Source organism: Dromaius novaehollandiae, unplaced genomic scaffold (assembly GCF_036370855.1).
Source record: "Dromaius novaehollandiae isolate bDroNov1 unplaced genomic scaffold, bDroNov1.hap1 HAP1_SCAFFOLD_27, whole genome shotgun sequence".
Taxonomy (NCBI): domain Eukaryota; kingdom Metazoa; phylum Chordata; class Aves; order Casuariiformes; family Dromaiidae; genus Dromaius; species Dromaius novaehollandiae.
In genome coordinates, this window is record NW_026991415.1 from 3,155,528 (window position 1) to 3,181,689 (window position 26,162).

Consider the following 26,162-nt stretch of genomic DNA (forward strand, 5'->3'; position numbering starts at 1 on the left):
CATGCCCCCTCCTGCTCCTGGTCCGAGACCCCAGGGAGGTGACTGGGGAGAGTGGTGGGTTTGGTGTGGGTGGGATGGGTTTCCCTTGACATGCCTGAGTCCTGCCTGGGTTGCTCTGAGTGCCCAGGAAAATCCTTCTTCTCTAGGGACTTGCATAGAGTGTTTTCCAGACTTTTGTACAGAAACACAGCCTGGTCTGGGTTCCCCAAGAGCAGCACAGCCCCTGGCATGGTCCAGGACCCCCAGGAGCTGTATGGCTCTCTCTTCTGTTTCCTCATGTCCTGATTACATTAACAATTTCCAACATCTCCTTTACAGCACACTGTCTGGGCACTGTAACACTGTAACTCCTTCCATTACTCTTTGTTCATTCCCATACCACACTGCTGATTTGCGCTTTGGGGAGTTTAAAGCTTGCTCTGTCTTTCAGGAGTTTGTTCCTCTGGGCAAGTCCTTCATTCTGTTTCTATCTAGCATTTCCTATCTCTCCAAAACATTTCTAGCAAGGCTATCCCTCGTGGAAAGGGGACCTCATTGGAGGCACCTTGGACTTAGCATACAGTTGAGGAGTGTAATTAATTTTACCAAACTATAGCATGCCTTTTTTTGTTTTTTTTCTGGCTTGCAGTTAAGAAAAATTCTTCTGTGTCTATTTGCAGCTCATTCTCTGAGGAAAGCAGGTGGGAAGTGGGGCATATGAGCTGTAACATTCAGTTGCAGACTTCAGTGGAGAAAGGTTAGACTTTAACAGGAGTGATGCAAGTCCCAGGTGGCTGATGAGAGAAAAGGCAGGCTTAAGGAGATGGGGAGGAAGATTGCCCATACAGTGTCTGACATCTGGGACACTGCTTTTCCTGCATGTCCACACGTTATTAGGAGACACTCTGGATCTATGTCATTTGGAGAATGTTGCTGTCACTTATTGTGAAAGCTGAATAAGAATACTAATCATAAAAACCTTAAAAAGCAGAAATACCTTTATATGATGTTCTAACTGAAGTCACTGTCTTTCAGCTAAACTGCTGAAACCAATTAGCCGTACATTACTTGAAGAAAATTACAGAGAGAGATGTGGTTCATCAGGGCTTTTGCATTTTAATGAGCCCTATGGTGTATTTGGTGCTGAGTCCATGAACCTCAGCTATTGCGAGGAGATGGAGCAAAATGTTCAAGTCAAAGTCAGAAGCAAATCCCAAACTTTTGCAGAGTGTTAATAGATCCCACTGAGGGCCATTAGCAGCAAAGACTCACTGGGGGCTGATTAGAGCAGAAAATTGTAATCACTGATTACAGGTAGGCAAAGGAAATGTGCAGGTGGCTCTGATACCATGTTAACCCTTGACGTGTTTTTCAAGGAAAACGACCAAGCATGGACACTGAGAGCCTGGGAAGGGAGATCCTTTCCCCCACGTGTTTTGCATGACTCTTCCTGGGGGCAGTGTGCAGGTGGGGGTGTGCAATGTTGAATGCAGGACAATGACATGAGACCTGCTGGGCTCCCCAGGGGACAAGGGGACAGTGAGGCCCTGGTGTCTACTCATAGGCCTCAGTGGCACTGACAACAGCCATAGGGGACAAAGACATCAGTTCTGTTGCAGGCTTTCAGCCTGTTTCAGGCAGTTGGCCTTCCTTGCTGCCCGGGCACACTGCTGTCTGACTAACTTGCATACTAACTGGTGTGCAAGTATACTGTGGGAGAAAGTGTCAAAAGCCTTCCTAAACTTGAGTTAACTGATATTCACTGTTGTCCATTCCTGCACAAACACAGTGCTTTTAACACGGAAGGCCATGAGGTTGGTGAGGCATCATTTCCCCTCAGTAAATCTATGCTGACAGTTCCCCCTCACCTTCTTCTCCCTTGTTTACCTAGAAATGGGATCAGAGAAGACTTGGTCCATGACATACTCCTGTCACCCTTGCTGACCTATCTGTCTTAGCTGTGCTCAGAAGTTGTCCTCCACACTCTCCAGAATCCTCTTGTATGCTTTCTACCCTGCGGCATTGCCCTCCCAGGATATGCTGGGGAGATTAAAGTCTTCCCATAGGAGCCGGGGTCTGTGATCCACAGACTGCCTCATGTTGCTTAAGGTTGCTTTTGTAGTTCTGCAACAGCTTGTGCATCTCCCCTTCCTCTTGTTTTGTGGCCCAGGCTTTGTGCATTTGTGTACATTTGGACTGCAGAACCTCAGCTGTGGCACCAGGGCTGAGCGCAGCGTTGTTGCTGTGAAGCCTGTGCCGAATAACAAAAGACACTATGTATGCAAAGGCCAAAGTTCAGCACAGAGACCTGCCAGCATAGATAGCAGATGGCAATATAATGATGATATGAGGCACCCACTAAGGGAGCAAACCCTGCAGTACTCCAGGGCAGAGAGAAACAGAGCTGGGCCATGCAGCCGTGGCAGGAGAGGTGTTTGGTGCCTGAGCTGAGCCTGTAGCATCTGTGCCCAAGGTGACTTTGCAGCACCTTGGGGCCTGTGACAGAGGTGACTGGATGTCCAGGAAGGACAAGGTGCCCCTGAGAAAGGTGTCTCTGGGCCTGAACAGCCTGCGATCCAGGCATGCTGCAGCTGAATCATTAGCACAGTCCCTGTTCATACCATTGGGAATCAGAAAAGGCTTAGGGAGAGGAAAATGAGCAGGGTTTGAGAGTCTAGGCATGTGCGTGGAGACCTTGGTGTGATGTGCCCTCCATCTTTGCAGCATGCTCGGATGTAGATGGCATGGACTTTGCCTAAAGGCAGCAGTCAGGATCCCTTGTCTGGGAACAGGTAGGAAAGCCGAGATGCCCTGGAGCATTTGCCCAGCAACCACTCCAAAAGGGCCTGGTCTTCCTTTAGATGCCATGCTGTACCTGCTAGAAACATGGTGGTCCTGCTGGACACCCCATGCATTGGGCAGCCCTGCAGGCCTCTTGTCATTGCATTAATTCAAGTGTCTGCCCTGAATTACATTTGCAATGTTTGGAATCTGCATATATTTTGGCTTCAGAGTGAGGGGAGCTCTTGCAGTAGTAGACATCAAGTGTCATTTCAGATGGCCAAGGAGATTCTCCACCTGGCCCCTGGCTGATGCTCCGGAAGGATGCGGGTCTCCTAGTTGCTCCATCAGAGCAAGGGACACTGGTACATGTGTTGGACCTCCTCTGGCACCTCAAATGTCTAAAAGTGTATGTGTGTAAACAACTGGCGCCCACCCTTCATCTGCATTGATCACAGTGGGAGCTTAGAAAAGGAGATTGCCTGCAGACACCCATATTATGCACCCCAAAACTTGGGCAAGGGGAATCCCACCTCCTGTGAGTTTGTGGAGTGCACAGGAGGCTGAATGCCAGTCCATCCCAAGGGGCTTCTCAAGGGGCATTGGATGTATTGATTTCTTCCTCTAAATCAGTCCCTGAAGCACAAGTCAAGGAACTGGCTTCTTGTCTTTTGCAGCTGTCCTGTCTTCTTCTGAGAGGGGAGCAGGGCCTTCCAGAGTGAGACATTTCCACCTCTCTCAGATAACCATCCTCTGGTGAGAGCAACTGCAACCCTGAAATCAGTCTCTCTCCGCTGTTTACGGAGAGACCATCGGTGATTATTTCAGTGTCCTTCAGTGGACATTTCCCTTGGGTGACCCTGCTGCCTTTCAGGAACTGTCAGCCCTGGAGCCCCAGGAACATCTCGAGGGTGCACACGGTACAGAGAAAGTCACGTCTTCAGCTGGGCCTCTGCTCCTGAGCTGGGCCTGGCTCCTGGGACTGCAGGAGCCCATGGCAACCTGGCAGGTGCTGCAGAGAGACAGCTCTGTCCTGGTACAGCTCCTCTTAAAGGAGCAGCAAGACTCAAGGTGCTGCCTGCAGGGGCCAGGATGAGATGAGCGACTCAGAAGTTAAAGATGGTCAGCAAGAGGAGGACAGCTAAAAACTCACTGTGAGGAGAAATCTTCACAGCCCTTGACACAGTAAGTCTCTGGCTGCAGGGCGATGCTGCTGTGGTTCCTGGCAGTTTCTTCTGCAGCTGGCACCTTCCACAGCTGACAGGGTCTGTCAGGGAGGCTCTGCCAGCTTCTCCTGTTTGGAGCAGGTGGTGCTTTAGAGCAGAGATTCCCAGCCACACCATCAGATTGACAGGGCATCACAGCTACATTCTTCAGAGGGTGGTGCAGGGGTGTGAAGCCAGGGAGTGCACCCAAGTCTGCCCAATGCTGCATTTCAGAGCAGTGTCCCTGCACCCCAGGGTGCTGTGTGCCTGGGACAGTGACTGCTGCCTGCGAGGGTCAGCACTCAGCCTGCCCAGGGAACTCCCCATGATGGTGCTGCAGGGAGAAGCTGTGGGTGGAAGGAGCGACCTGCATCAGGGCAGGTTCCTTCTCCTGTTGAGAGGGTGCTGCATGGGTCAGGGCTGCTCTCAGCTCCAGCTCACCCCCAGCACATTTTCTGAAGGGGACTTTTCAGAAGGAAAGTATATGTTGGTCATACCTGCAAAGGGCAGAGCTTTCCTTCCTGAGTCTGTGCTTAAGCTTTCCTCCTTTGGACAGGTTTGGAAACAGAGGTGCTGGGTTTAGACAAGAAACTGCAAGCCCTGAACTGTTGTTACACTAAGAGATCAAAAAGTCTGCAAGGAACCTCAGCAAATCCTTTCAGCCACCCCTCTGCCTATGAGCAGCACAACCAAAATGTTTATTAGCTTCTTCAGGGTTGGTCCCAGCTGCTGCTTAGCACCTGCAAACGTGGAGATGCCCCTGGGACAGTGCCAGACAGCAGCAGTATGATGCATGAAGGAGAGGAAACCTTTAACAGGAAAGGCTATGGGGGAGAGGGTGGATGTGGGCAATTCCCTCACAGTTTCTGCAATGCAGGTGCCTTCCCCTGAATGACCATCCCATGTCTCCTCTGCCACCCAGCAGAGCCTCTTCCCTCAAGGCAAGGGATCCAGGACATGAGCCACCTCTTCTGCAGCCTGACCTCCAGGAGGAGAGATGTGTGACACAGTGGCTGAGAGCAAAACCTCCTCTGCAGGGGGATGTGCACAGCTGGGTAAGATGCAGGCTTTCCTGCGTGCCCATCCGGAGGTGTCTGCATGGGAGCGAGGGGTCCAAGACCCCTCCTAGCCTGTGGGTCTTTGGGCCATGCAGTCTGCAGGGCTGTGGAATGCGCCAGGTCTCCCTAAGGAGACATCCTCTTTTGGGCAATGCACTAACCCAAACACTTTTGCCCCTCAGGATTCTCTAGGAATGGAAAAAGCCGAGGATTTCTATCCCTTTAATAGATGTGCTCTGTGTGTGGTGAATAACTGCCCCCCTCACACCCCCAAATGCATGTTGCTGTTTGCTATCGCCATGTACCCAGTGTGGCAGAGCATCTGGTGAGAGCTAAGGAACTGAAGTTACAGATGAGTTTCAAATATGAAAAGTCAGTTTTGTTCTTGAGTCATACTTGTGGTTGGGCTGGATATCAGGGCTACACTTGAGTGCACACCCCGAGCACTTAGGTTGTTAGTTCCTTGCCTGTCCCAAGAATTTCCTGGCCAGTCATCTGCACAGATGAGAGAACAGTTTGTCATGAGACAATGGACCACCCTGAAACTAGGTGATTGACTGGACCTAGGCAATTAAGTATTTGCCTGAGAGTTATGGCAGCCCTGCAGGTGGGAATTGCTGAAGGTCCTAGAAATCCCCCCAGTGGCAAATCCTGCTGTGTCTAGTCCATTTTGTATGCTGAAGTGTGTTGATAAACATCCTGGGTGGAGTGTCCCAAAGTGTCCTTGCTGCAACAGTGATCAGCTTGTGCATAGCTAAGACACTTGTAAAGAGTCAAATACAAAGTGTTCCCGCAGTAATTGTCACATACTATGCAGTTAAGGTGTATCAATAGCAATGAATTATGCATGGACTGGGTGGTCACGTGGGTCCCCAGCCAACGGGATTGGAACTGAGCCAAACAGGGTTTCAGGAGTCTCACCTACTCCAGCTGACAGCACTGCAAGGACACTTTGTCACTGCACAATGACTGACCATCCTGTTTTGATTCTGAGTGTCTGTGTAACAAGCAGGGCTGACTCCTCTGGAGCCCATGGACAGAGGACCCTGTTCCCTATGGCAGACTCCAAAAGCGCAGACTAGAGCACAAGCAGAGGAGGTGAAGGAAGGTCCTGCTGTTAAGGAGAAAGGACATGTGGGGAGTTGCTCTGAGAAATGCTGCGGGTTTTGTTCCAAGTCAGTCCTAACTTGTCAATATCTTTTCCTCCCTGGACAGTCCCCTCTGCCCAGAGGCAACAAATGTCCAACAGCAGCTCCCTCGATGAGTTCCTCCTCCTGGTGTTCGCGGAAAAGCGGGAGCTGCAGCTCTTGCACTTCTCACTCTTCCTGGGCATCTACCTGGCTGCCCTCCTGGGCAACGGCCTCATCATCACAGCCGTAGCCTGTGACCACCACCTCCACACCCCCATGTACTTCTTCCTCCTCAACCTCTCCTTCCTCGACCTTGGCTCCGTCTCCACCACTGTCCCCAAATCCATGGCCAATTCCCTGTGGGACACCACAGCCATTTCCTACTCGGGATGTGCTGCCCAGCTCTTCCTGGTTGTCTTCTTGTTTGGAGGAGAGTATTCTCTTCTCACTGTCATGGCCTATGACCGCTACATTGCCATCTGCAGACCCCTGCACTACGGGACCCTCATGGGCAGCAGAGCTTGTGTCAAAATGGCAGCAGCTGCCTGGGGCAGTGGTTTTCTCAATGCTCTCCTGCACACTGCGAACACATTTTCAATACCACTCTGCCAAGGCAACACAGTGGACCAGTTCTTCTGTGAAGTGCCCCAGATCCTCAAGCTCTCCTGCTCAGATGCCTACCTCAGGGAAGTTGGGGTTATTGTGGTTACTGCCTGTTTAATGTTTGGGTGTTTCATTTTCATTGTGCTGTCCTATGTGCAGATCTTCACTGCTGTGCTGAGGATCCCCTCTGAGCAGGGCCGCCACAAAGCCTTTTCCATGTGCCTCCCGCACCTGGCCGTGGTCTCCCTGTTTGTCAGCACCTCATTTTTTGCCTACCTGAAGCCCCCCTCCATCTCCTCCCCAGCTCTGGATCTGGTGGTGGCTGTTCTGTACTCGGTGGTGCCTCCAGCAGTGAACCCTCTCATCTACAGCATGAGGAACAAGGAGCTCCAAGATGCCCTGAGGAACCTGGTTCAAGTGGTATTAGTTCAGCAGGAATAAGCTGCCCATCCCTCTTCACAGGTGATTTCTAATTTTCTCAGACAGCTCTTATGTTTTGGGCATTCTGCCTGTAATGATCATGTTGGTGCAGAAATGTTTGAATTCATCCCACTTCTCCAGACACACAAACCCTGTCTGTCTGACCCAGAGGGCTTCTGTGAATGTGTCTGTCACTGTGTCAAAGCTGGCCGGTCTCTAATAAAAGGAGATTTTCTTAGTTCTGTGCTCGAAAGTTGGGCTCTTCTTCCAAATCTGGAGCCAAGAATGCACTCAAGGGCTTTCACCATGAAAGGGCCTGTTGCTTTTCCAGGGCTCTCCATGGGCTCAAGGCGATGAGCTCATGGGGTGCTGTGTTAGGGAATGAGGGCTGCATTCAGCTCTCACTTGTGGGTGCCCAGTGCTCCTGGAGGTGATGAGTGGTCAAGTGGTATCTGCCTGGGACTGTCTGCCCTGTGACAGGGCTGGTGACAGATGCCCACAGTGGGGACCCTGCAGGCAGAGGGAAGGGAGCCTGGAGAGTGGTTCATGTCACCTTCATTGAAAAAACATGTGCTGCATCTAGGGACACACCTGAACAGAGCCTGAGCCATTATGAAATGTCCTGTGATTGCTCAGAGCATCATCTGCAGTCACAGACCCCTTGGTAGGGGGTTGTCAGGTGCAACGATGCCCGTGCAGCTGGGTCTGTGTCCCGATCCAATATCGGGGGGGGTTCGTTATGGTCCCAAGGATGAGATTAAGACGCTAAAACCGGTCAAATATCGTACAACCTTTTAACTTTATTTTCCACGAAGTGGGGAGAAAAGGTGGGGGGAGAAGGCGAAGGGGAGGAGAGAGAGAGAAAGAGAGAGAGAGAAAAGGGGGAGAGAGAAAGAGATATCACCACCCGTGGATACAGCGGCGTCCCTTTGGTCCTCTTCACCCTGGGTGTAAATTTTAGCGATGCGCGTGCAGTAATTACAACTCGAGCAGGGTCCGACCCTAGGTTCCCGCTGAAAAGTTTGGAGCCAAATCAAGGCAAATTAAATAAATAAATTGTAATGACACGTGTGCAGTAATTACAGCTCGAGTTGGGTGCCTCCGAAGAGGGACCCCGAACAAAGAAATCCCTGGGCAATTATAGCTTTTCAAATTAAATTTCCCACCCCTCACGCGATGGTTCAGACCAATAGTAATTTTTGGGTCTGGGGTTTCCTGCTCCTTATTGGGTCTCATCCTGGTTCCCAGGCAGGCTGCTTTTCTCCCTTATCTTTACTGTTGCGGTTTCTGCTGACAGATGTGTTTTGATTCCTTGGGTCACACCCTTGTCTCTCAAGGCACAAACACAAAGAGGTGTTGTTCCAGCAATTAGCACTGCCCCAGCAGTGACAGTAGGTGTTATCTTCCAAGGTCCTGAGGAAGAGGATACAATCCAGACCCCCCCCTAATTAACACTGTTGCAGCAGTGAGGGGAGGCTTTGTTTCCCAGGGTCCTGGCACCCAAGCAGGCCTTATTTCAAAGCCTTGACATCCTCCCTCCTGGAGTGTGAAGCATAGGAATGCAGACTGCTTGTAACTCCCTTATCTTTCCAGTCTGCACCAGCTCTGGGGCCCTTTCTCACTGCCTAAGGCTTCAGCAAATTTAGCTACTCATGCTAAGCAAGTTTTATAAAAGTTGTGCTAAGCAGCAGTAATTTACAGTCCAGGTCCCAAAGTCTCTGCCCGATCGTGGTCTGGTTCAGTGCAGGCTCGGTGTGTCCCGGGTGGTCGCAGGGAGACCACTTCGGGGGTCGCAGCAGCTCAGTCCTGTTTCCGCTGGGAACAGATGGCTTGTTCGGGGTTATGATTTGCTTGCACCTTATGTATCAAGAAATGTTTAAGGCAAAAGTTAACTCATCTGTCCGCCACAATACCCTAACCGCACATTGCTGGTGGAGCTGTAGGTCCGGATGGGAAGACCAGGGCCACCACATCCTTCACTGCAGTGCAGAAGGACCCAGGCTAGAGCTTAATTTTTGTGCTTAGCATCTTCTGTTATTCAGGGAGAGAAGATGTTTTGAGCTTTTCTCAACAGTCCTGGCACATCGTCCCCAGAGTTTTCAGCTAAATTTCCTGAGATGACTTATGAAAGCTTCCCTGTGTCAGCATCCACTGGCAGTCTATGCCCCAGTCCTAAGTATGTTTCCAGCATTTTATTAATTTTTTTCAGATTTTGTTTATAATAACCCTCTGTGACCAAGACACACAATTCACATTTCTTCCTTTCACTACTACAATCCAACAAGAAAATAAATCTCCCCAGGCACCTGTATTTAGTAGCTACATATCTGTGTGTGTGAGATATTTTATATGACACATAATTAAAATTGCTATCTCAAGAAACATCATGACTGGGGGAAAAGTCGAACCTTTGCACGGCCAATGGCTTCCTTCAAGGCCAGTTTCACAGTCTTGTTTCTGAGACTGTAGACGAAGGGGTTTCAGAATGGGTACAGGACAGTGTTCAGCAAAGCTACAGTTCCGTTGGTCTCCAAGGAAGCATCTTCTGAGGGTTGTGCATAGAGAACAATGCAGCTTCCATATGCGATGGCTAAGGTGATGAGATGGGAAGAACATGTAGCAAAAGCTTTCTTCCTCCCAGATGCTGATGGCATGTGCAGAATACAATGGAAGATGCACATGTAGGACACCAGGATTAGACATAAGGAACCCAGCACTACACATGACATGAAAAGAGAGTCTGCTTTCCAAAGCAGGCTGGTGTCAGAGCAGGACAGTTTGAACAAGGGAGAGTTGTCACAAAAAAAATGGTGGATCTTGTTTGGGCCACAGAAAGTCAGCTTTGAGAGCAGGACCAGGCGGTAACTCGAGAGTGTGAAGCCTATGACCCAAGCAGCAACAACGAGGTGGGTGCAGAGCTGCCACTTCACGACAGCAGCATAATGCAAAGGTTGGCAGATGGCAAGGTAGCGGTCAAAGGACATGACAACAAGGAGACCCATCTCTGTACCACCCAGGGAAAAGTAGAAATAGGACTGGGCAAAGCAGCTGCTTAAGGAGATTGTTCTCCTGCCAGAGCTCAGAATCACCAACAATTTGATAGTTGTGGAGGATGTAAACCAGATTTCCAGGAATGCCAGACCGCTGATGAAAAAGTACATGGGGGTTTGCAGGTGGTGATCCGCACACATGAGGAAAATGATCGCTGTGCTCCCTATCACAGTTGTCAGGTATATGAGTAGAAGGAGCAGGGAGAGAAACAGCTGTAGTCTTTGATCAAGCCCTGAGAAACCCTCTAGGATGAACTCAGCAACTACAGTTTCATTTCCTGGTCCCATGCCCAATTTCAGTACATCCTGCTGAGACAGGAGCAGGAAGAAACAAGTGTGAGAATTTCACAGTCTGCACAGGAGGCTGTATCCTTCTTTCTTTGCTCCCTTGCTTGCTTCCTATGTAACACAGACAGAATATTCCTCTCAACCATTCATCGCACCCTGATTTCTCCGTTTCACATTTACAGTCCTCAGAGATTTTACTGTCTTCTTTCTACCTTTTCCAAACTCTCACAAAGGATTCTTTCCCAAGAGCACAGTAATTTAAAGAGATTGTGAACTATTTCATGCCATGCCTTGGAAATTCCCAGTTCACTTTGACTTACTGCAAACATCCATCACATCTGTGTTTCAAAAACCAAACTAATGTCCCAGCAAAAATGCTTACTGTTATCTGCAGATGCCAGACCATCCCTTTATATGTGCATTTTGAAAGTTATTCCTTCTACTTTCCAGTACTTGCCTTTTTTGATTCAGAACATCTGGGAGGCTGTTGATTTTGAAACAAGTCAATATTGAGTATCTCTTTTGTAATTCCCTGCTTTCTTCCACATCTTCTTCCTCTCTGTTTCTCCAGGAAAAGGGGAGGAAATAGGGAACAAGTATAGCTTGCCTTCTTTAATACTCTAAATAGCAAATTTCATTAGGGTTCCCTTCAGTCACTGGAAGTGGCTTTCCCTTTAGGGGAGGGGGGAATCATCTCATGCGAAAAACCTAAAGGCTGTCCTTCAGGTTATTTGAAACAGGAAGCATCTGGAACAAAGAAAACATGAAGCAGGGTTATATTTTAGGTGTCTAAAAGTTGGGCGCTTCAGTTTGAGCAAGTTAGCATACTCCCATATGGTCAGGGCAGAGAGAGAAGAGTGTCTGGAAGAGACTGGTAACACTTCCTTCACGTGCTGGTTACAGTCTGGGAGGACCCAGCCTCTAGAGCTCTCTGTTCATCTCCATTGACTATGTAGGGAGCCAAGGGAAAATGAGTACGGGCTCCAGCTGCTCACACACACCTCCAATGAAGTAGATGAAACTCCCTATTTCAATCTCAAATCTCCTAATTTATTTAGTAGCTAACTTCCTTTTCAGACAAAAGAACACATCTAACAGAAAGAAGCCCAGGGAAAACACAGGCAATAAATACTGACATTTTCCCCTCCACCTTTGCATTTGGTTTTAGACATATAAAGGAAAGGAGCAGATGACTCCGTAAATAGGATGTCTCAAAAATGCAGGGGGAGAGGAGGAGATGATGGGTTTTAAGCAGTGAAACAGAGGTTCTCCACAAAATGTGTTGTCCCCCCAGACCCCATCTCAGAGCATAGCATGTGGCTCTTATACAGGGAGGAAAATGGGAAGCCCAGTAGTGGGCAATACTCCATGATTGCACTGGCATTTTAACTTGGGGCTCAGGTTAGTCCTAGATCCCAAATGCTCTGTCTTGCTCTCTGCCTCTAGTCTGGCATAGGGGGATCTCTGCACTGGGTCCATCTGGAAGATTTGCTGAAATTAAACTGCTGGCTGTAATCGTTTGAGCAAAAGCTCAAGCCCAGTCACCTACAGCAATATCGCTGTAGTCTCTCTTGTGTTATGATTTCATGGTAATTTTGAATGATGGTTACAGAGAAATTGAGGCAGCTTTGCAGTAAAGACCTACTTATGTCACCTCTGTTTATTAAGGAAAGAGCAATGGCAAAGACTGGTGGAACCAAACTGTGACGGCTGTTTCAGAAAGGTTGTCATCTTCCATTCCTCAGCCATCAATGGAGAGAGGCAGACTGCAATGGTCTGAATCACCTTTTAGGGATGGCTTCCTCTCCTCTTTGATTAGACACTCCTCTCCTGATTAGACACTTCCTCTCCTGTTTGATTAGCTGGAATGGGATATATTCCATCTCTAGAAAGGTTATTGCCAAAACAGACCAAAGTAGGCCTGTATTTTTGGACAAGACATATTTTTGGACAAGAACAGATGAATGGCCCTTTAGGCACTACTGATTGTACCCTGTAGGTGGGCACCTGCAGCCTCCATTCAGTTGCTGACACACTGAGACCTCCAGTTAGCTAAGATTTAAGCTTTGTGGGGATGTCTGAGACCTCTCAAATGGTACTGGATGCCTAATTATGAGCAACTAAATCAAGCACCTTAAGTCAGGCATGATGAATCTCAGTTCAAAAGACAGATGTCTAAGGCTGAACTGGTCACTCCAGGGCCCTCCTATAGTTGTGGAGGGCTAGGCAGCATCAAAAAATGGTAGTAGGTGACTAACTCAGAAGGTGAAGATGTCCAAGTTAGGTGTGATGAACTCGACCCTGAATACCTATGTGTAGGGACTTAACTTCTCTTTAAAATCAGGATGTCCAAAACTTACTAGATGTCACCTGAGAAAATACTCAACACTCTACATTACTCTGTTGTTCTTTCCCATGACAGAGAATGCACAGAGATGGAGAATGTGGCATCTGTGACAGAGTTCATCCTAGTGGGATTTCCTAACATCCATGAGGTGGAGATCCTCTTCTTCATTGTGTTCCTGCTTATTTATTTAGCGGCTGTCTTGGAAAACGCTCTTATCATTGTCCTGGTATACACTGATTGCCATTGTATTACTTCCTCGGTACCCTGTCTTTCACTGAGATCTCCATGACTTCCTCTGTGGTTCCTAAAATGCTGGCAAACTTCCTGTCAGAGAAGAAGGACATTTCCTTTGCTGGCTGCTTTAGCCAGCTCTACTTCTATTTCCTCCTGGGCACAACTGGCTTCATCTTCTTTGCTGTTATGTCCCATGACCAGTATGTGGCAATATGTCACCCACTGAGGTATCCCAGCATCATGACAAGCAAGGTATGCAGTCAACTTGTTTGGGGCTCCTGGGTGGGTGGCTTTGTCATGATTCTGTCGTCTCTGGTTCTGAAAGCCCCGTTGCCGTACTGTGGTCCCAATGTAATCGATTACTACTTCTGTGACAGTGTGCCTTTATTACACCTTGCTTGTGCTGACATCCAGCTTATTGAGTTGATTGATTTTGTGGTGTCCTGGTCTTGCTCCTTGGCTTTTTGGCGTTGACTGTGGTCTCCTATGCCTACATTATTTCTACCATATTCTGCATCCCATCAACTCAGGACAGGCAGGAGACATTTGCGACTTGTGCTTCTCATTCCACTGTTCTTTCCTTAGGTTTTGGCATCTTTGTCTATGCCAGGCCTTCCCAGGTGCCCTCTCTGCATGTCTACAAAATACTCTCTGTGTTCTCCAGTATTGTGACATCTCTTTTAAACCCATTCATATTCAGCCTAAGGAATGAACAAATGAAAGAGGCCTTGAGAAATGCTTTGCACAAGGGCCTGGTGATGCCTAAGAGGGCAGGACACCCACAAGCTTCATGATGACTGTTACTCAGTCAATCCTTGAAAAATGTGAGCAGGATCTTTGCGTTCATGTGGATAAACTAGCCAGATTAGATTAGCCTCCTTGCATGAGATCCAGTGGTGCTTAGAATATGCTTCAGGTAAGCAGCCAGGTGGTATCTACGTGAGGATGACGGGAATCATTCTCTCAGCTCCATTGTCTGTATTGATAAGGAACTAAATTCCACTCCCAGTCACATGGGGGCTAGTGCCATTTCAGGTGCCACAGCATATCCTAGTTGACCTCCACCTGCCTTTCTGGAAAGGAACAAGTCTCCCAAAGTCCCTTGTCACAACTGCACAGATGTCTTGGGCTCCTTAGGGCATCTCAAAAAGCAGAAGGCACCTGCATGTGGACAACTGAATCCCATTCTCTAAAGAACTGTGGTGTTCAGGATTCGTCTCACCTAGCTTTAGCCACTGCAAAGGGTGTGTCTGTATTTGAGATTACCATGAGCTATTGCTAGAGTGAGTGGAAAGAAAGATATTTCCACACAGTCATGCAGCACAGCTCGGGATAGGTGCCTTGACCTGGCCTCTGGAAGTGGTGAATTCTGTCTGTCAATTGTAGACTCAGCCTGGCTGAGTCTCTTGCACACATCAGGTGTGCCTCAGGCTACACTTCTGTTCTTGTGGTGTCTTCCAGGGGCTGAGTCACAGTACCTGAGCAAGTGATGCTGACTGGTTTGCATCCATTCTGTCTGCAGAGTGTAAATTCTGGCCTCTTCTTTTCTGCACCCAGATTCTTCCATGAAGGGACCTAATTGGCTCACTCCAGATAAGGTGCAAACTAAGAGCCTCAAAGTATGGATGGTCAGAATTACTGGGGACTCTGGAGAGAAATATGAACCTCTAAACACATCTAAATCAATTAGATTTGACCCCTCCTGAAGTTTCTTCCTCCCCTCGCCCTTTTTTCACATCAGTTAAATGTTATGATTTGGTTTATATTGTAAACTATATGAATTGTCTCTGTAGCTGTGGATTGGGCTCTCTTAAGCATGCAGATGATTGGTGCATTTTAAAAAAAAGTAGAATAATCTGCCTTCACAGTACCCTGCAGCACGGGAAGAGACAGATTGATTGGGCTTTATATATTGAAGTATTTTTGCAGTTTATAAAAATCTGAATATGTAAGGTAATTAAGAAGTTTCTTTCCCTCTCTCACTCCTTTTTTTTTTTTTTTTTTTTTTTTTTTTTTTTTTTTTTAACTTCCTGGGAAAACTTTAACTGAAAGAGGAGTACATGATTTCAGGGAGATGATTCATTATTATATTTCTCCAAATGTGTGTTCTCATTGAAAATAAAGGCTATGGTTTCCTCAGAATGCTGCATCCTTCTTTATTAAGTGCTCACATTGTATCTTTAGTGTCATAACTGTAGCATTACTTGGGAGATTCCAGTGTTTAAACATGGTATGTTTGAAATGAGGTGTCTCACATGAAACACAAAGTTGCTGAGGACAAAAAGTCTGTTGCAACAAAACCAGAATCAATTACTTAATTATTTTTTTCTCATTTTTATCTGTGCAGTCCTTCCAACAAAATCAAAATCTTTCTAGCAATTTCTGTCCTTGAAAATGATTAGGTTTTGTTTGTTTGTTTGTTTTCCAAGGGCTCACAATTCCTCAAAGGTCTTGTTTTTGTCATGAGATGGTCTGGTAAAATCAACCTGCAAAGACCTTTGTTTTCAGTCACTGCAAACTTGGATTAACTGATGGCTGTTCCTTCACTCCTACTTGATGTTAACATCTATGTATTATTCCACCTTGCTTCTCTTGATGATTTCTTCTTCTCTTCAGTTATCTTACTATTTATTCCTTGCCTTAACTTTAGCTATGTCAGTGTCCACCCATAGTGAGCAGATGCTTTGTGGTTCATGGTGCATTAACACTGAAGAATGTTGCTTTTGGTAGCAATCGGTGCACTCATCTTACCAAAGTTCAGTCACCTAATAGACAGCCACACAGCCTAAGCTGCTCTGCAGAAGCCACAGGGAGGTGGAATCTCAGAGGCATCCTGACCTTAGGGATGGGATGACTCAAGCCCCAGTAGCTCTGTCTCTCTCCAGTGACTGCAGAGATTGGATGAGCCATTTAGGCTTAAAGTTGTTTAAATGAGTTATATGAAAAAGCTGAAGATTAAATGAAATTATTTCCATGTCTGCCTATTTGGAGGTGCAATGAAAGGCAATCCTCCATATTTAAGTAGCATTGACTTCTGTAAGACGGCCTCAAAAACAAAAGGCTTGCCTCTTACACGCCTTGCCTTACTAGACTAAGAGAAGCATTTATAAATCTGTCATTAAAATGTTAAAAATACAGGTGAAAATAAATGTCATCAGGCAGTTCAGATGCCAGTAGCTATGATAAAATCTAGTCTTTCCTGCTGAATGGGTAACCTCACACTCTATGATTTCTTGATAGCTATTAGTTTTTCTAGATACAAACAGTAAATAAAATGAATTTTTTTTCCTGAAATATGCGTTGAAAAAACAAGCAATTAACTTCTGGATCAGATTCCACTATACTTATTTTACCTTTCTCATCTAAACTGTGGTCTCTCTAGAGACAAGTGGAGACAGGTATGCTTTACTAAATGGAGAGCCCTCCATTGCTGTCTAAACTGTCTAATATAACTGTCTAAACTGCCTAAATTCCTCATCTTCTGCAGGTGCCATTCTTTTTCCCCTGACTCTGAAGGGGCAGCAGACACTAACTCTGATGTGAACATTTGCAGTGCAGCAGTGGGATTCAGCTCCAGACAGCGAAGCTGGTGTCTGCAATGCAAGTGGTCTGAGCTCTCATTATATTCAGCAGTGATCTGACCAATAGTATCCACAGAGCTTACAGAGCATTTTTGCTGAACAAATGTAGGGAAGTGATTAGTTGATGAAACATGGGCATGTAGTGCTATTTTTAGTCTTCTAGGATATTCTAGGATATTTTAAATGCCTACATGGGATGGAAGAAAAGACAACAGACACTTCTGGCTCAGAACCAACTGATTAAATCTTCTGGTTCATAGATGCCTGTATTTAAGCAGTTGCTCTCCATTGACTATAACAGAAGCTTATATGTCCCATTCACTGGTGCTCCACAGAGAATGAAAGTCTTGGGGTCCACTGACCAGACCTTAGAACCATTCAGTACCCTCATGCTCCCAGTCTGAGTCAGTGCTTTCTAGAGGGAAGAGACCTCACTCCCCTGGCCTTGCCAGCCCTCCAAACCAGAACATTTGCTGTCTCTGACCTCTTTTCAAGTCATTCTCCTAAATTATTCTACAACTTCCACTCCACATATCCTTTCCCTACTTTTTTGATCTCCAGATCCTTATCAGCAGTAAGACTTCCTTGGCATTGCATGTCCTGCTGTTGGATGGCTTATCTTCTGGTGTGTGCTGTTGTTTGGAGTTTTATGGGACATCACAAGGGATCATGCTTTTGGGGGAAAAGGTGATGATCTAGAGTGTAAGTGGAGAAGGCAGGAGTAATTTGCAATTTTTTTTCATGCCTCAGTAACTGCCTGTTTGTTTGAGCAAAGGGAGAGATGAATCTCTGCCCTGATAGGAGGGGAAGGGGGAAGAGGGGGTTTGTGCAGACTTCTGCCTCATGCAGAAGTCAAGAAGTCAAGATGGAGTGATGGAGTGTGATTCCACAGAAGGCTCAAGGAGTTCTCTGGACCAAGAAAAACAGAGGTAGGAGCACTCAGTTACCTCACTGGGGATGGCTACCATAGAGATGTCTCTCCCTGAGCTTCCTTTGTAGTTAGTGAAGAGAAACGTCTACTGTTGGATACATGAGCATCTCTCATTCTCTGATGTGGCTGATTCTGACTGTCAGTGAAATCTCCCTGACCAGCAGAAATTTGGATCCTAGAAGTCTGTTGAAGTGAATCGCAGGGGAGTCACTCTTAAAAAGAAATTAAATTTGGGGATACTCAAGGAATTTTTTTTTTGTTTTGTTTTTTTTGTAGAGATCATTGGGTCCAACACATCCCCTCAAAGAAAAGCAAGCTATGTGGCTCATACTTTTTCCCCTCAGGTATCACCTTGGTATCTCTCACAGCTCAAGTTCTTTTCTCTGTCATACCACTTTCAACCACAGTATTTTCCAGATTTCCCTTTCTTTATCATTCCCCAGAAAATTGTGCACCTCATTAGAAAGAACATCTTGTTCACATGCTCAGCTCACCCTGGGATGCAGGAGGTGACTGAAGTCCAGCTCTTCAGGAAATGGGGAATGATTGCATCACACAGGAATATCCATGCTCACATACTGCATTACTGATCAGGGAGAAGCTTGGCCTGCACCTGCTGGTACTCACTATTTCTGTCTGAAAGGAAGAGAGCACCCACCCAAGGACAGTCAAGCCAAGCCCGTTACTGTCCCAAGTGAGCTCTGTGTGATCCATCACTCTCCTAGTCTGGGGGCTCAGAGTGTGTCAAGAACTCACTGTGCTTCTGCTTGAGACCCCATCCCATGCTGCTGCGGGAAGTCCCCGCTTTCAATCCCCATGCCAAGTTATTGTGGGGAGGAAAAGGAATCCTGGAATGATGATACCACTTCAGGTGGCATCTGAGATACCGGTTTTCAGAGGCTGAATTATCCTCTGCAGATACTGCTCTGAAGTACATAACAGAGCCAATATCACTGCGCCAAGACTTAGAGATCAGTACTTCAAATATCTGAAGATAAGGTCGATGAATGCCACCCAGAGAATTTACACACTGGTTATAGTTATATGCTCAGGGAATTAAGGGTACCCAGAACTTCATGACCAATTTCTGTCACTCTAAAATTACATCATATTCATCCCTCTGGCTATGGGACGGGACTCTTAGGAAAGCTTTCTTTATTATCAACACCCTTGTTTTCTCATCTCCCACTGCAGCAGGATGGTATTGGCTCAGTTATTAACAAACAAACAAACAAACAAACAACAAACATGCTTTCCTCTGTGAATTCAGATGAGGGGAAGCAAAGAAAAATGAAGAGAACTTCAGAGGCCATGGTAAGCATGAACTGTGGGAGTAAAGCAAAGAGAGAGGATTAGGGGTAGGAAAGGAAGAAAATGCAAGGCCTCAGTTCATAAGAGCTATGTCAGTGAGTGGGGAACAAATGAGTAATTAAAATGTGTTTGTGGGGGGGAAATGATGCAAAGGAAAGCAGAGGAAAGTAATGATTTCTGCTTAAAGTATTGGGAAAATAAGACCCAGATAATATACCTTTCCTCTGAAGAAGCGCCTACAACTTTCTGGAGGGGCTGAGACTATCAGACCAGCTTTCACAGTTCTCCTCTGCAAGAAACCTGAGAGAACAGGAGGGATGGGATTCACCTTCTCAGATGTAGACACGTTCAGTGGAAAGGCTTGATTCAGTTGCCCACTTATCCCTGCCAATATGGAGATGCCCTGAGGTATCCAAGACATGTACAGGAATGCCATCCCTCAACTTAGCTGGGCAATGGGAGAGAAAACAGCCCCTTAAGAGTAAGGTTTCTCCCACTTCAGAACAGGTGCAACAGGCATGAGGGAACACAGGATGTTGGGAGGCTGGCTGAGCACAAAAGCTCAGAGGAAGATTAAGTCAGGCCCTGCCTCTGGTAATCAAATTACAATCAGCTTCTGCTGATATACTTATCATATGTTTGTGGCTCCACAGAGAATAGCTATATCTCCTCAGAAGGCCACCCCAGGTGCTGAAAGCTGGGTGAGGGAAACGCCCTCGGCATGCACAGGAGTGAGGCTTTAGGGATGGGCTCATATATGAAGGCTTGAAAGAGACCACTGAACAGCAGAAAAATATTGACCCAGAATAAAAACCATGTTGCATGGGTAATGGTGTAGGTAACCATTTGGGAATGCTCCTACATGTCTAGTGGTAAAAGTTGAAGCCCTGTAGTTGATGTTTGCAAAGTTTACCTTGTAATGCATGAATGCGAGTGACATGCTAAGAGCTTTCCTTGAAGGAAAACAACCCCCCCCCCCCAAAAAAAAAAGAACATGGCAAAGAGAAAAAGAACCTGCATAAATTGAACAGCGTCTCACTGAAAATACAAACACAAAGTTCCTGTGTTTGTTACAGAGATGGAACCAATGACAGCAAACGCTGATGGACGACAGAGAACATCACTGCACAAGTGTTTGTGAATAGTTCCTCATGATTTGGATGAAGCAAGGAAGCACAAATGCGATTTATCGGACTGTTGATATCACCAGAACTGCCAACAGACAGAGCTGTTCCTGCCCGGGGAACTGGGATAACTCTCCATGCCAAGTGTGTGTTGTGTCTCCTCCCGGGCAGTGCTGAGGACTAAGCAATCCTTTCCCACCCTGGGCACGGTGTTAACAGTATCTGGCTTCACTCCACTTTGGTGGCTTCTCTCTTCTTTCCGTTTGCTTTCGTTATCCTACATGAATGTGTGAGAAGGGGAAGAGATGATAACTTTTAGACTAATTGCCACGGCTGCAGTTGAAGAGAACAGAAAACCATCAGCGAGCCAAAGTAATAAAATCAAATGGACCCAACTGAAAGCTGCCTCCACCTCCAAACAAGGGAAGCCCTGTTTCTCCTGGGGAGGAAGGACTGCTGTTACATACTGGGAGCTGTAGTCTGCGAGCACAGGGCTGCCGGGTGGCCATATTGCCCATGGGGCATGATGGGAGCTGTAGTCGGTAATCACAGGGCTGTGAGGCAGCCATGTTGCCCACGGGGCATGCTGGGAGGTGTAGTCTGCCAGCATTGGGCTGCTGGGTGGCCATGTTGCCCACAGAGCAGGCTGGGAGCTGTAGTCTGCCAGCGCTGGGCTGTTGGGCAGCCATGTTGCCCAGGGGACATGCTGGACCCCGGGCTGACTGCCCAGGGCTGGGCCAGGACAGCGGCCGCGAGGAGCAGCGGCCCGAGAGAAGCCAGGGCGGAGATGTCCCATCATGGCAGCGCCTGGGACAGTCCCCAGGGAACTATGAAGGGCGCCGCAGCTGCCCAGTGATCCCCAAGTGGCCCCGAGACCCCGGAGCAGCCCCGGGGTGGCAGGAAGAGGGCAGCAAGGGCGGTGTGTTGTAAGGGGCAGTGCAGGGGAAAGGGGATGGTATTTTGGTAATTCCTGCTATTTCAGCTCCTTGTCCTGGGCACTTCTGTAAGGGGGCGAGGTCCAGTGCTGCCCCTGCCAGGCTGAGGAGGTGGCATGGAGGAGAAGGGGGTGGCTGGGAGTGGATCCATTCCCCCCGCGTTTGGGGGACAGAGGCTGCTTTGGCCTGGAGGGGGCTGTGTTGTGCCGGGAACCATCCCTGAACATCCGAGTGCCAGCACGGAGCCCCCAGAACTGCTGTGGCAAAGTCCCCTGCTCTGGAGCTGCAGAATAGCTGCCCTTTGACTCGCCCAGCAGAAATGGTGCTGGGAGAGGGGAGGGGACATCACCGAGAGTCATGTGCAAGCTAAGAAGGGAGTGGGAAGCATTTCCCTTTGCTGTGGGAGGTGGGGATGCATGTGGGTTACTTGACATGTTCCCCTTTTCTGGTGTCTTTTGAGAGAAAAGGGAAGGTGCTGCTCCTGGCAAGCCTGTGGGGAGAGCAGAGGGAGGCTTATAGGGAGAGGCAGCACTGAGCTGCTTCCCTCAGGCTCATGACTGCTTTCCAGTTCAGCTCAGCCCAGACCCTCCCCAATTCTCCCCACCTCCCCTGCCCTCTCCCCAGCCCACCCAGCACAGCAGACCAGGCTGGGGCGGCCCCACAGCAGTGCCCAACGCAGGGGGCTGCAGGGCACTGGGCACTCACCCCACAGCCCCAGCCCCTCTGCAGGCCACAGCAGCTGCTGGGGGGCAGAGAGGGGTGTCAGCCTCCCCATCAGCCCCACACCTGGGGACCAGCAATGGCACAAGGCAATGGAGGCCAGGCACTCCAGGTCTCCACTGCTCTCATGACCAGAGATCCTTAACCCTGGCTGCCTGCAGCCCCTCTGGCAGCCCCTCTCCCCAGGACAGCACCAGAGTCCTGGCCCCGGGGCTCCTCAGGCAGCTCCAGTGACAGGGCAGCCTGCCCGGAGCTGACACACACAGAAACAGGTTTTCACTTCTTCCTCCCCACAAGCACACAATTGCTCCTTTGCTCTTCTCCAGGGACATCCCTGCTCCCCAGAGAGTCTTTCCCCAGGTGCATGCGTGCGTGCTGGCCCGGCCGGCCATTTCTGCACCCCTGCCCTGTGCTCCCTGCAGGGCCCTGGGCTGGCTGTGCTGCTCTGCAGGTCAAGTGGGCTGTGGTGTCCTGGGGTGTCTCCGCACTGGTCATGCTGGTGAGGGCAGACCCAGCTGGACCAGCATCATGGCACCTGACAAACCCTCCCCAGGTCTGTGGCTGTGGAGGATGCTTGGAGCAATCACAGGGCATTTCACATTGCTCAGGATGGGTTCAGAGGTGTCCTTAGACCCAGTCCACTCCCTCTCCTGAGATTGCAGAGCCCTGATGTGGTGCATTCCCTGGTTTGGCCCTTTGCCTTCGGATGACTCCACCTGGTTTGGGGAGTCTCCACTCACTGCCCATCCCAGGCACACGCTGCCCCTGGAGATGCCCTCTGCTCTCCAGGTGGCTCCATATTGCCTTCCAGCAGGATGGGCATCTGTCACCAGCCCTCTAATATGTGGGAAAGTCCCCAGCAGAGACCTCTTGACCACTCACCCTCCGCAGGGGCACTGGGCACCCACAAGTGACAGCTGAATCCAGCCCTCATTCCCTCACACATCACTCTTTGAGTGTTTCCCCGCTTTGCCAATGGAAAACCCAGGCACAGAAACAGGGCCTTTTTGGGTGCAATTCCCTGAGCGCATTCTTGGCTCCAACTTGGGAAGAAGAGCCCATTATTCAGGCACAGGAATAAGGAGATCCCCTTTTATTACAGAGATGCTGCAGGGGAGGCCAGCTCTGACACCATGATCTACAGATTTACAGAAGGCCTCTGGGACAGACGCATGGGATTTGTGCTCCTGGAGAAGTGGGATGCATTCAAACATTTGTGCACAAACATGACTGTCACAGACAGAACTCCCAAAGCACAAGAACTTTCTGAGGTAAACTGGGAATTGCTTGTGAGGAGAGATGGGCAGCTCATTGCTGCTGAACTAGTACCACCTCAATGAGTTTCTTCACTGTGTCCTTGAGCTCCTTGTTCCTCATGCTGTAGAGGAGGGGGTTCACTGCTGGAGGCACCACTGAGTACAGAACAGCCACCACCAGATCCAGAGATGGGGAGGAGAGGGAGGGCGGCTTCAGGTAGGCAAACATGCCAGTGCTGACAAACAGGGAGACCACGGCCAGGTGCGGGAGGCACATGGAAAAGGCTTTGTGCCGGCCCTGCTCAGAGGGGATCCTCAGCACAGCAGTGAAGATCTGCACGTAGGACAGCACAATGAAAATAAAACACCCAAAGACTAAAGAGGCACTAACCACAAGAAGCCCAACTTCCCTGAGGTAGGAGTCTGCACAGGACAGCTTGAGGATCTGTGGGACCTCACAGAAGAACTGGTCCACTGTGTTGCCTTGGCAGAGTGGTATTGAAAATGTGTTCCCAGTGTGCAGGAGAGCATGGAGAAAACCACCGCTCCAGGCAGCTGCTGCCATTTTGACACAAGCTCTGCTGTCCATGATGGTCTTGTAGTGCAGGGGTCTGCAGATGGCAATGTAGCGGTCATAGGCCATGACAGTGAGGAGAGAATACTCACCCAAGATGAAAAAGACACCAGAAAAGAGCTGGGCAGCACATCCCAAGTAGGAAATGGCCCTGGTGTTCCTCAGGGAATTGGCCATGGATTTGGGAACAGTGGTGGAGATGCAGCCAAGGTCCAGGATGGAGAGGTTGAGGAGGAAGAAGTACATGGGGGTGTGGAGGTTGTGGCCACAGGCTACGGCTGTGATGATGAGGCCGTTGCCCAGGAGGGCAGCCAGGTAGATGCCCAGGAAGAGTGAGAAGTGCAAGAGCTGCAGCTCCCGTGTGTCTGCAAATGCCAGGAGGAGGAACTCGTTGAGGGAGCTGCTGTTGGACATTTGCTCCTTTGGGGTACAGGGGGACTGTTCATGGAGGAAAAGACAAGGACAAGTTAAGACGATTTTTTCTCTGAGAAAAGCATTCAGTTTTTCATAGTAATACTTTCTCCCCCAACTTGCCCCCCCACCCACCCACAATACTGAGAGATTTCTTTTCGTTGTTCAGCTTGTCAGCTTCAGCTCCAGCTGAGTGTGCTGGGAGGAGTAGGGGCCTGTCCCAATCTACAGCAGTGGGCATATGGGACTGGTTTGGGACAGCTCTGATTTTCACAGTTGATGTCAAAGGATGTCCACCTTTAATGGAAAAGGTCTGTTAATATCCTCACAAACAGTTCTAAAGAGTTTGGGCTGCAGCAGAGAGGCTTACTATTTTTTTATTATTATTTTGTTTGGAGTTTTTTAGATTCTGCCAGCACATCTGGTGAGTGTTCTTTGTAGGGATAGATATTTTTATTGCTGTAAGCATGAGCATTAGACAGACCAGAGAGGAAAATGGGCTCTCTGCTGCTTAGTACAGAGTCAGGAGTGTTGTTGAGCCCATCCATCTTGTTCCCAGCTGCCCTGTGCTTGCATTGTGTTACCCGGAGGATGATTTCACCCACAAGTTACTCTAAAAATGATACTGGACTCTGATGAGATCAAGGGAGGCTGTTTTCAAAGCACAGTTCTCATAACTCTGCACTCTTTCGCAGCCTGAGGTGCAGATGTGATGGAGAGAACAGGGCATTGCTGCTGACATACATGACCAGACCAAGGACTCTGTAAGGTTAGTGCTGATAGCTGAGGAAATTCTCACCACTCCCATTCTAGCTGAGGAAATGTCAGGTCCACTTCAGCTGCACACATATGAAGCTGCTCAGGAGCATTTTGTGGTGTTAGCATCTCCTGACCTTCTTGAAATGGCTCTCCAATGCTGCTAAGATCCTATGGGAGAGCTGTGCCCTTCTGGAGGGCAGCCTGAAAACCCACCAGGACACCATAAAGACACACTCACATGTCCTGAGAATGGGGTCTCCTAAAAGGAGAGTCAGCTCCTTCCTCAGCCCCTCTGACCGCATTGCCAAGAGCCCCAAGGTTCAAACATGGTTTGAGCACCTCGCCCCTATGCAGACACCTCCATGGCAGGACCTCAGGGTGGGTGTCTGAATTTGTAGCTGAACCCCCAACTGACAGCAAGTACAAGGGCAGAAAGGAGAGGCAGAGAAACAAGGAGAAACATTGTGACCCTGCTGCCAGGGGAGGAGAGAGAGCGAGAGAGAGACAGAGGGGCACCTTCCCCAGACTGCACCTCCTAGACAGTGTGTCCTCCCAGGGCAGTCGTTCGCAGCCCCTTTGCCTTGCAGTAGGAAATGGGCATGTGGCAGGAGAGAGGCAGCTCTGCTTTCTGGAAATCTGGCTGCTGAGGAGACGAAAGATGCCCTAGATCTCTTCATTGTCAGAGCAGAGGGAGGGCTCTGTTGGGTGGGAGAGGAGAAAAGGGTGGCTTGCTCAGAGGAACACATCTACAGTGAAGGACCACAAGAGAGCTGCCTGAATCCAGCCTACCACAGTGTTTCTGTGTGCGCCTTCCTAGCATTCCTAACATCCTGAACATCTCTCAGCTGCCTGGAGCTGTCCCCACTGGGAGCTCTGTCTCTGTCCCCACATCTCTCCCCTGTCAGTGCTCACAGACCCAATCCCACCCACTGGGCATTTGGCTCTACCCGATGGAAACCTTCCAGCAAAAGGGCACTGCCCAGGGGCATCTCTGTGTTTGCAGGACCTAAGGAGCAGGTGAGACTCAGCATGATGAGAATGATGAGAGCTGCAAAGGGGATATTGCTGCTGCCTGCAGGTAAAAAGGCAGATGAAGGAACTTTCTGGGATCCTTGCAGACCTGTTGATCCCTCACAGTAACACTGCACAACTCTCCTTCAGTCACCTAAACGTAAAACATCCTTTCTGATGTGTGCCCTGCCAAAGATACAAAACAAAATCAGAGCCTCAGCAGAGTGCCTCCCCTTTCAGGTAAGCTTGCCATGAGTGTCCTCTTGAAAAGTCCCCTCCAGACATGTTCTGGGGGTGAGCTGGAGCTGTGAGCAGCCCTGACCCATGCAGCACCATCTCAGCAGGAGAATGAACCTGCCCTGCTGGGGGTCTCGCCTCCCACCCAGAGCTTCTCCCTGCAGCGCTATGGGGGAGCTCCCTGGGCAGGCTGAGTGCTGACCCTCACAGGTGAAAG

The 26,162-nt window shown here is 48.8% G+C and overlaps 2 protein-coding genes across 2 annotated transcripts; one reads left to right on the top strand and one right to left on the bottom strand.

The window, feature by feature from the left end:
* Window positions 1-6,606: 6,606 nt before the first annotated feature.
* On the top strand, window positions 6,607-7,197 carry LOC135326309 (olfactory receptor 14A16-like). The gene has a single exon (XM_064504189.1). It carries the CDS (start codon window positions 6,607-6,609, stop codon window positions 7,195-7,197), a length of 591 nt encoding a protein of 196 aa, XP_064360259.1.
* Window positions 7,198-9,755: 2,558 nt separating this feature from the next.
* LOC135326310 (olfactory receptor 6E1-like) lies at window positions 9,756-10,337 on the bottom strand (the record flags this gene model as incomplete). Its single annotated transcript, XM_064504190.1, has 1 exon — window positions 9,756-10,337. A coding segment is annotated over exon 1 (582 nt), but the record flags the coding sequence as incomplete, so codon positions are not given.
* Between the last annotated feature and the right edge of the window lie 15,825 nt (window positions 10,338-26,162).

Bases quoted from the DNA above. Each gene is read 5' to 3' on its own strand.
- LOC135326309 (XM_064504189.1), top strand. From the start codon at position 6,607: ATGGCCTATGACCGCTACATTGCCATCTGCAGACCCCTGCACTACGGG.